The sequence below is a fragment of a genome, unplaced genomic scaffold (assembly GCF_019419815.1).
Source record: "Pyrus x bretschneideri cultivar Hongxiangsu unplaced genomic scaffold, Pyrus_bretschneideri_v1 Contig5, whole genome shotgun sequence".
Classification (NCBI taxonomy): Eukaryota; Viridiplantae; Streptophyta; class Magnoliopsida; order Rosales; family Rosaceae; genus Pyrus; species Pyrus x bretschneideri.
Window position 1 is genome coordinate 4,022,064 of NW_025999787.1, and position 9,941 is coordinate 4,032,004.

At 39.6% G+C, this 9,941-nt stretch overlaps 1 protein-coding gene and 1 long non-coding RNA gene across 2 annotated transcripts; one reads left to right on the forward strand and one right to left on the reverse strand.

Annotated features, from left to right (window-relative positions):
• The first annotated feature begins 213 nt into the window (after positions 1 to 213).
• Positions 214 to 2,703, forward strand: LOC103964821. Its single transcript, XM_048569306.1, has 4 exons — positions 214 to 242; positions 367 to 526; positions 1,022 to 1,250; positions 1,667 to 2,703. The coding sequence occupies exons 1-4, from the start codon at positions 214 to 216 to the stop codon at positions 2,701 to 2,703; spliced, it is 1,455 nt and encodes a 484-aa protein (XP_048425263.1).
• A 3,269-nt stretch (positions 2,704 to 5,972) lies between these two features.
• On the reverse strand, positions 5,973 to 8,057 carry LOC125470307. The gene is made up of 2 exons (XR_007252585.1): positions 7,552 to 8,057; positions 5,973 to 7,458 (listed from the first exon to the last, which is right to left on the reverse strand). It is a non-coding gene; the product is annotated as an uncharacterized LOC125470307 (long non-coding RNA).
• Positions 8,058 to 9,941: the final 1,884 nt, after the last annotated feature.

A 9,941-nucleotide genomic window follows, 5' to 3' on the forward strand; every position in this document is an offset into this window, starting at 1 on the left:
TAACGTAGTATCGGTCATGAAAAATTTTTCAGACTGGTTGCCTGGTTCCAACGAGAAAGCTGACTGGTTCGAACACAAACAAACCCACTAGTGAAGTATAATCCTCATAACACACTCCATTAAAACTCAGAACCCGAAGTATAATCCTCTAACACACTCCAGTTCCTGATCTCCGTTTACCACAGTTCCTGATCTCTGACATGATCCATCGCCATGGCTCACCAAGCCGAATCGTCCGACTGGTGAGTCAACTCGCCACCATTAATTTTGTTTTAGTTTTCACAATTTTTATATGTCGGAGTGTTTCCTTTCCGTTTTATTTGCATAAATATTTAAATTCTGACTGGGGATTTGATTGTTTTGCAGGAAGAAGGAGGACTTGTGGACGGCAATTCTGGAGCGGAAGAAGTCGCCGAACCTTCTCGTCGTTGATGAGGCTGTAAGCGACGATAACTCCGTCGTTGCAATGCATCCCGAAACCATGGAAAAGCTACAACTTTTCCGTGGCGACACCATCCTCATCAAGGTACTCTTATTTATTTTATTTATTTATTTATTTATTTTTCCAATCTAATCAGAAGATAAAATTTAGGGTAGCTTGTCAAATAAATTGAAAGTTAAAATATCACGCTAGGGTTTTGTTGGGACGAGGTTTTAGGGATATTTTTTGTTGTTGCATAATTTGTATGTTCTATGAAACAACTTCATTTAGATTGAGAATTGGGGTTGAATTGCAAATTTAGTTCGAACCCAGAATTGGGTTGCTTTGTGCTCATTGGTGTTGAAGCTTAAGTTTGAGAATTAATAAAAGAAGGAAAGTGATCACTTTTACTTTAGCGGAACCTGTTAGGTACATGGCATTGTCATGTAATAGATATTCGTTAATTGGATTTTGTCAACGAACTAGACCCAAGTGTTTCCACGTCTTACTTTATTTGTATGACATTGTGTTTTTTTAATTTGCGGAGGTTTTGATTTACGGCTCATGTGTTTATTTAATTATCTATGATTGGGTTTTCAGGGGAAGAAACGAAAAGACACAATCTGCATTGCACTTGCTGATGACACCTGTGAAGAGCCAAGAATCAGGATGAACAAGGTTGTCAGGTCGAATTTAAGGGTTCGACTTGGGGATGTTGTGTCTGTACATCAATGCCCTGATGTTAAGTATGGGAATCGTGTTCACATTCTGCCTATTGATGACTCTATAGAAGGAGTTACGGGAAATCTCTTTGATGCCTTTTTGAAACGTGAGATGGTGACATCTTTGGTGGTCATTTGTTTTACTTCTAAAATATTTATCACTGTGGTTTACTTGTTACTTAGGCCCCATCCAAGACCTCCTACAATTTTTACTTTTCCAGGGTCATTGTGGTGATTGCTGGTCTAGGAACATATTATTGTGCTTTGCTTGTTTGTTTTTATTTCTCTATGTAGCCTCTTTGTAAGTGTTTATGATACATGTACATTAATTTATTTGGATTGCTTCCTACTCCATTTTAACTGTTCACGCCATTTCGTTGAAAAATATAAGTTTGATGCAGATGATTTGCACTTCCTCAGCATACTGTCTGCTATTTTGTATCGGATTAAATTTCTTTAGTTTTTTTTCTTAAGGCTTGGACACTAAAACTTGGCTTGCTATATCCCTTTGTTTTGTTTGTAGCTTATTTCTTGGAAGCTTACCGCCCTGTGAGGAAAGGAGATCTGTTCCTTGTCAGAGGAAGAATGAGAAGTGTAGAGTTTAAGGTCATTGAAACTGACCCAGGAGAATATTGTGTGGTTGCCCCTGACACTGAGATCTTTTGTGAGGGTTTCGCCGTGAGAAGGGAGGATGAGGAAAGGTTGGATGAAGTTTGTTATGATGATGTGGGTGGTGTTAGGAAGCAAATAGCTCAAATCCTCAGTTGCGTTCTTCTCGAGCCTACTGTTTTTCCTGAAGAGGTTCTTTCTCTTGAAGAGCGGGCTTCAGTTGAAGAATGGGCATCATGGCATGACGCCCTCGAAAAGCTCAAGCATAGTCTTGCCAATGAAGCCAGGGTGTTAAGTTCGGTTGAGGAATTGATTCCTTCTGGCGAGGCCTTCTCTTCCCGAGTCGACTTTAGGGGAGTGAAGGTTCGTTCTGGATTAGCTGAGGCGTTGGGCAAGTTCTTTGAGCGTGTTGATGACGCAGATGTGAACTTGATAGGTTTATCTCCCTTTATGCGTGGGATGATCTTTGAAGAGCTTGGGCTTTTGCTTTACGGTATGGAGCATACTTCTCCAGTAGAACTTACAAAGCACAAACTGTTATGTTGGCGTGACATGATCAGCGATGTAGCCGCTTTAGGCGTGCCGGTGGGTTCTCTAATTGAGAGGTTGGAAGAGTTTCGCGATACCATGTTTGGACTTCAACTTGAAAAGAAAGGTGTCTTGGATCAATTCATCAAAGTCAACAAATTGATGTGTGTTCTCGAACTGCAACTTAAGGAACTAGAGGTTGAGAAGCTTAAATTGAAGAAGTTGGTCTGTGGGAGCTCCAAAGAAATAGCAGTGTGCCTTCAGCTTGCAGTAGATCAGTTGGCTGTTGGCACCTCTAGCAGTTCATCCGAGAGGTGGTGTTCTGAGCTTAACTCCTCACCTTCTTATGACTGCACGCTTTACCTAACTGTTTGCATTTTTCTAACCTTTGGCTTCTTTTTCTTGGCAGAGCATGAACCTTGAGATGTTGCTGCATCAGGCTATGAAGAAGATGGATTTCCTCACTCGACCTTTACTTTATTTGTAATTTCCATTTGGACATCTATCTTATTGCTTTTCGAACAATGGTCATAGGGCCGCTTTGCTTTGTATTTTGCTTATTTTCCTTGAACTCTTTCCTTTGGTTGTGATGCTGATGTCGATCGTATCATAATGCTTGCACCTTCTTTACTCTTCTTGCCATGATGTTGGCTTTTTCATGCATGAGAGTGTGTTGGATGGATTTCTATTTAGCCTTTTAGACATAGGTTTGAGCTTTTGCCTGTTTTCCTGGGGGAAATAGCTGATCCTGCTGCTTGGTACTTTACCACTGAGTTTCCCTGAGGAAAGATGAAAAAGATGTCGTAGCTTCCATAAGGAAATAGAGTAAGTCATGAAATCTTGACTTGCTTAGCATTAGGTTTTTCAATGTTAAGTTTGGTGTATTTCGCATCAATAGGCTTAGGCATGTTGCATAAGTATAGCTTTTGGAAAAGCTTTAGTTGCTTTACTCAATGGTTTTGCATGGCGTGTCAGCTTGGCATGTTACATGAGCATTGAATCATTGAGCAGCTTGCATGGCATTGATAGGCTTGGCTTGCATAAGTATAGCTTTAGGAAAAGCTTAAGTTGTTTGACTCAATGGTTTGCTTGGCATGTTGGCTTGGCATATTATAAGCATTGAACCATTGAGCAGCTTACCTTGCATTGATAGACTTTGGCATATTGTGTAAGTATAGCTTTTGAAAAAGCTTTAGTTGCTTGACTCAATGGTTTTGCATGGTGTGTTGGCTTGGCATGTTGCATGAGCATTGAACCATTGAGCAGCTTGCATGGCATTGATAGGCTTGGCATGTTGCAAAAGTATAACTTTAGGATAAGCTTAAGTTGTCTGACTCAATGGTTTTGCATGGCGTGTTAGCTTGGCATGTTGCATAAGCATTGAACCATTGAGCAGCTTGCATGGCATTGATAGGCTTGGCGTAGGCTTTTATTATAGCCTTGGTATGATTACTGTTATAGCTTGTTTAGAAGAAATCATTCTAGTTACCTTTGCCAATGTAAAGAAACGAATGGACCAAAGATTTTGACAAAATGCTCCTTCATTTCATTAAAATTTGGGGTACATCAATCGTTGCATGGCTTTACAAGGCCTCATAAAGTAAGCAAACTGACCATTGCATAAAAGGAGGTTGTTCTTGTAAAATAAGTGTATGTGTTCTAACAGAATATGGCTTTAGTCACTTTGCATTGACACGTTTCGTTAGCGTACCTTCCTTGACCGAAGTCAAGTAATAGTAGCCATTTCGATAGGTGGCACCTGCATTTTTTAGTCTAAATGGCATGACTATATAGTAAAAGTTTCCAAATGGCATGCGGAAAGCTGTATTCTCAGCATCTTTGGCAGACATCTTGATTTGATTGTACATACTGAAGCCATCCGTGAAAGACATCAGGCCTTGTCGTGAGGTTGAATCGATCATGATGTCCATGTTAGGCAATGGAAACTCGTCTCTTGGGCATGTTGCATTGAGATCTCGATAATTGAAGCAAATCCAGATTTGAACAGTATTGTTCTTTACTGGGATGATGTAGGCTAGCCAAAAAGGGTGCTTGATAGGCTTGATGTATCCGGTTGTAATGGGCTTTTCTACTTCAACTTTGATTTTAGCTTCTATTTCTGGGTGGAAATTCCTCATTTGCTGCCACATGGGCTTGATCGCAAACTGTGTATTTAGCGCGTGGCACACTAAGTTTGGGTCAAGGCCTGACATCTCTTCATAGATCCAGGTAAAGCAGTATTTGAACTCCTTTAGTAGGCTGACTAGTTCGTTCTTTTCTCAATAGTTAAGTAAACACTAATAGAAATCAAATTTTGCATAGAGGGATCATCACTTAGGTTTACCTCCTCAAGCTTTTCTGCCACTGCAATGGATTCATCATGCATGCATTTTGGCGTATGCATGATTTTCTGCATGGATTCGTCCTCGGCAACATGTGCAGGCATGTCTTTAACTTCATTGGGAACTTCATTTGCTTTGTGTGCAATGTCTACATAATTGAGGCATTCCCACTCAATGTGGTTAGGCCCCCCAACCTGTCATAAGGGGTAAACGATGCGACCGTCTGGAAACACTTGTGAGATCCCGTATTTTTAGAGTTTATTTTAGGTAATATTACTACCGTGATTTTATCCCTATCCAACTCTTAGCTGAGGTGAATTACCATTCATCCTATTTATGTCTATGTGGCTAGCTATCATTTTTACCAATCCAAATTGTTATAGGAAAGAAGGATTCTATGCTTAGAGGGCACATATTTATGCTGATTATATGAAGCTACCTTGTGGATGTGTGCTTTATATTGCCATGCAATTGACACCTCTCAATAGGATAGTTATCAAGTCCTTATAGTTTATCCGTGTATATTAAATTAATAATATTTTTACTTAGCCTTTGTTGAGCAAAAATTGTACATAATATGTAAACAAATAATTCACTTGACACAATTTCACCCTCGTTCATTTTTTTTGAAGAGGGTTTTATTAATTTGAGTTCGACCCATTCTAGGCTACGCGCCTATTAATTACAACCCTTCTTTTGAGAAAGGAATACCCTTTGATTCTAATATGAATAAATTGTAACTTGGGGATTTGGGTGTTTATTTGATTTTGTGATTGCATCTAGGTAGAGCCCTAGATTGCCTAAGCACCCTCGTTGAGGGATCAAGTCACTCGTAGTTGCTTATGTATTTGTTGGGGTTTGATGCCTTGTGCAGTTTCAACTCATGCAGGCAAGGAGCATTTAATGCATTGTGTAGTTTTAGCTCATGCGAGCGAGGACTTTAAGCCATTGGAGTGTTGGTGCCTTGTGCAGTTTTAGCTCGTGTGGGCGAGGACTTTGGGCCATTGGAGCGTTGGTGCCTTGTGCAGTTTTAGCTCGTGCGGGTGAGGACTTTGAACCATTGGAGCTAGATGTGGCTTCGTGCCATTTGATATTTGATATGGCTTCATGCCATTTGAGATTTTTCTTCGGTTTTGTGCCATTTGAGATTTGATACAGCTTCGTGCCCTTTGAATTTTGACACAACTTTGTGCCATTGTAAATTTGATATGGCTTCGTGACATTTGACATTTGATATGGCTTCATGCCAGTTGATATCTAACCTGGCTTGGCTTCGTGCCTTTAAATTGGCTTTATGCCATTTGAAGAGGCATTGTTCCATTTCAGCGTCAAGTAAAATTAATGGGTATGTTTGTGATGAACCTACTAATACTTTGGTATTTAACTTTGTCTTGGTGCCGTGCATCTCAGCCTTCATGGATAATTTTAATTTTGATGGAGGCCATGCTCTTAATGCTCACGTGAGTGGCATGAAGGTGTGCTTTTATTTTTTTCACTGTAGCTTCCTTCCTTGCACAATGCACTCAAAATTGGAGTAGAACTTCAGAGGAAAAAAAAAAAAAAAAAAAATGTTGGCATCTGTTCCCTTTCTCTTTTCACCGTTGCTTTTATCCATGTGATGCTTCTTTCCATCCTTATTATTTCTTGGACAAAAGACATAGAAGTAGTAACACAGAGGTTTTTGTCTTGTTTCTTTGTAGGTTCAATAGCTTCATTATTTTAAGTATGCTTTTGCTAGGACTTTTCCAATTGTAAGAGGACATCACTTTCTTTGTTGCTTTACCACCTAATGCTTGCTGCAACACCCACGTGATGGACAAAACTGTTTCTTTCTTCCTCTTTTTCCTGGAACATCCTTCGAAGAATGGAGCAGCGACAACGTGCCAAATTCTTTGAAGTCGTGTTTAACTTTTTGCCAACAAGTTTACACATATTTGGTGATTTAAAGAAGGACAGGTTTCTGAGGACATGGTCTCCATACTTCTCGTTCTCAGAGCCAAACTTGATAGACTCCTATATGAATAAAACAAATGAAAGAGTCATTGATTTTCTTCTTGCATATTTAATCTCCATGTGGGACAATCTTCCCTAGCAAACTTAGATTGCAGCCCGCACCATTTTTGGTGCTCAATGTGGGCAGTACATCCTTCCCTTGCAAGGCAATTTTTTTCTTGACTTCAAGACAACGGCGGCGGCGGTCGGTTGCTCCTTTGTAGAGTTTTAGTGTCAACCGAGGCGACACAAACAACAGAGACGGATTGGTTGTCGTCTTTCTTCTCTGCCATCTTATTCCTCCATACTTGAAACTTATTGTTACTCTCTTTTAAAATGGAAACACCATTTCTGCACCATTGCCTTATTGTTTGTACAACTTCTACAACTTGGTGCACAGAATTTTGAGGTTGTTCCTTGGTTGCTTTTTTACTAGACAAGGCATGAACTCTTGGGCTTGCTCGATCAACGTCTTGACGATCTTCTTCCTGATGGCTTTTCTACATAGACCGGGTCTTCAACTGCCTCATTATGGTGGATTGGAACTTTTGACAATGATGGTTCAGCGGGGAGCGACATGGGCTACTCCTTTTCTTCTTGGCATTCATCAAAGAACATGATTCTTCTACTTTGAGTCTTCTTTCTTGAAGCGATAACTGCAACCTTTTCCATTTTTGTTTGTTCTATGGCTATGGCTGCGTCTTTGTCCCAATGGTCTGCTTGCCGCTCAGTGTCGCATCCACATCATTTTAGACGATTGTCGAAGTGGAAGCGAATAATTATGGCGTGGCTGCTGCCTTCGTTTGGGTTTTTGTCTAACATCGGCGGTTGCTGGCATAAAATTCTTGTTGCCGACCAAAGTTTTTCAAGACAACGTTTGCCTGCAAAATAAATTTACTGGAGAGAAAATGAAGAGAAAAAATACATAATTATGTACCTTCTGATTGTTGCTTGTAGTTTGCTCTTCTTCCTTGAAAATCACCGGTAATGGAATTACTTCAACTTCTCTTCTGGTAGTATTTTTGTTACTTCTTTCCTCTCTCAATTTCTATCTCAATTTGCGCAGCGTACCTCGTCCTATTTTTTTCTTTTCTCCTTCTTGCTGCAATTGAGGCCTATTTATAGGCATCTTAGGAAGGGTTTAGAGTTTTTTTATGTGGGGGAGATGGAGACCATGTTTTTCTGCCACTTTCCCTTATCCTCTCCCACTGACTGTGCAGTTTTTTCCACACCTTGCAGAAAAATAGGAAGCTCTTGTGTTGCACGTTTCTTCTCTCTTTTGCAGGAAGAAATTCTTATTTGATTTTCTATTTATTTATTTATGGATGTTGATTTGTATGTAAGGCCCATCCTCATCTTTTGGGCTGGATTACATATTGTTTTGCCTTGTAGTTTGGCCCAATTTGTATGGACTCTATTTTTTATTTGTTATATATTTTTGTTGTTCAATAGCCTCCAACTTTCCTATCTTTGGTTTCAAACATGATTTGTTTGATAAATGCAGGCTATGCATGCAAGTGTTATTATGTAGAGGTGGTGTGTATATGTAATATATGTATGTACGTGTGTGTATATATATTATATATGTTTAGAGAGAGATTAGAAAAGAAAATAGAATGGAAGAAATACATAGCATTAGGAGTGATTAAGGAGTTTGCTCAAGTATGTGGAGCTTAGTTACTACAGTAATGGTGTGGATCTTTGTTTCAGCTTTGGAATCGAGGTAGGGGTTTTTTGGGAACTTATCACTATTGGGGTATTTGTCTTGTTTAAGCTTTGTGAAATATGTGTTCTATTTGGTACTCATATAATTGATATAATTGCTTGTTTGGAACTTGATATATTATTGTGCTTGTTGATAATTCTATATTATGTTAAAATGTTAATTACATGCATATGTCATTGCATATTGGAGTGGGAGGATCTTATTGGAATATTCGGGATTGGGGAATGGAAATAGAACTATCTTTTGTGTGGTTGAGTTCAACTTTCGTAGGGACCATCAAGGATGGCAAAAGTGAAATTATAGGAATGGTACGAAGTAGTGGAGACTCTGGCGATCGAGAGGAGAACAAGATGACCAACGAAATGAGTACTTGGTATGATTGAGTTACAGGGATTGGTTTATATAATAAAGCATTCGAAGCACCGCTGCAGTGGTAAAATGCATGGTATGGGACATGCAGGTTTGCTTATTTTATTATATAGATTAACGAGTCGGGTAATTGAAGTTAAGTTGCATTCATGATATGTAGTTTATGTTTGATAACATGTTATGATTGATCACAAAAGCATGACACTTGGTTTAGCCTTGACGATTATCCTTGATAAGACTTATGTCCTTACTGAGGTGTGTTTTCGCTCACCGTATATATTTTAGACCTTGCAGGTTTGCTACATGATTAACGAATGGTAGATGAGCTAAGGTTGTGCTAGACAAGGGATTTTAAGTGTTTTCATTTATCTTGTACACCTTGTAAGTATTTTGGAGTTACTTGTATAAGAAAAGTTTCGTTTTTCGTTTTTATTTTTATTTTTACTCGTGCGCCTGGTGCAAGGTTTTCCATCGACCCTGAGTCCGGGGCGTGACAGCACGACTTTGGAGCATTGAGGTGGAGTGTAGGCAAGGACATTGGTCTCTGGCTGTATGTGTTTTCTCTTTTTCACAGTGGCTAGGAATTCTTGGTCACTTAGATCTAAAACTTCTTCCCAAAGGGGTAAAGGTATCCTTGAGGCCTATGATATCCCACTTCCGGCATTTGAGAGATAATTATAGAATTCGGCATCGGAATAGTGAACCTCATCTAAATTGAATGACATCTAGTTTCCTGGGATGCGAATAGGCCTCAACGCAATCATTCCCTTGATGCACTGGCGGTAGGTGGAGGCTACTAGTCTGTGCTTGTTTATCTATGGCCTTCCAAGCAGAGCGTGGTAATCCATATTGATGTCCATCACATAAAACTTAGTAAATGACCTGATAGGGCCGATCCTTAAGTTGATCTTGACATATCCTATACTTTCCTCATTGCTATTCCTAAACCCATTGATAAAGATTTGAGACCTTACCACCTTTATCGTTGGGGCATTTGCTGCAATAAATGCTACCAAGGGCAGAATGTTAACGGGAGGAACCAGTGTCAACCAAAGCTGGCCTGATAAAGACGTCATTGATTTGTCCTTCAGGTACAATGACATTCAGTGGTCAGGGAAAACCACTTCCATGTCTTTGTCAGTGAAGATGATGACGTTGCTTGCAGATGAGGGCATGCAATCGCAGATAGTGTTGTGGAATGTTCCATGTTACAGAAGTAGAGACATTTTTGA

Bases quoted from the DNA above. Each gene is read 5' to 3' on its own strand.
- LOC103964821 (XM_048569306.1), top strand. From the start codon at position 214: ATGGCTCACCAAGCCGAATCGTCCGACTG. The intron at 527-1,021 runs GTACTCTTATTT...TTGGGTTTTCAG, and splicing joins GCGACACCATCCTCATCAAG to GGGAAGAAACGAAAAGACAC. The intron at 1,251-1,666 runs GTGAGATGGTGA...TTTTGTTTGTAG, and splicing joins CTTTGATGCCTTTTTGAAAC to CTTATTTCTTGGAAGCTTAC.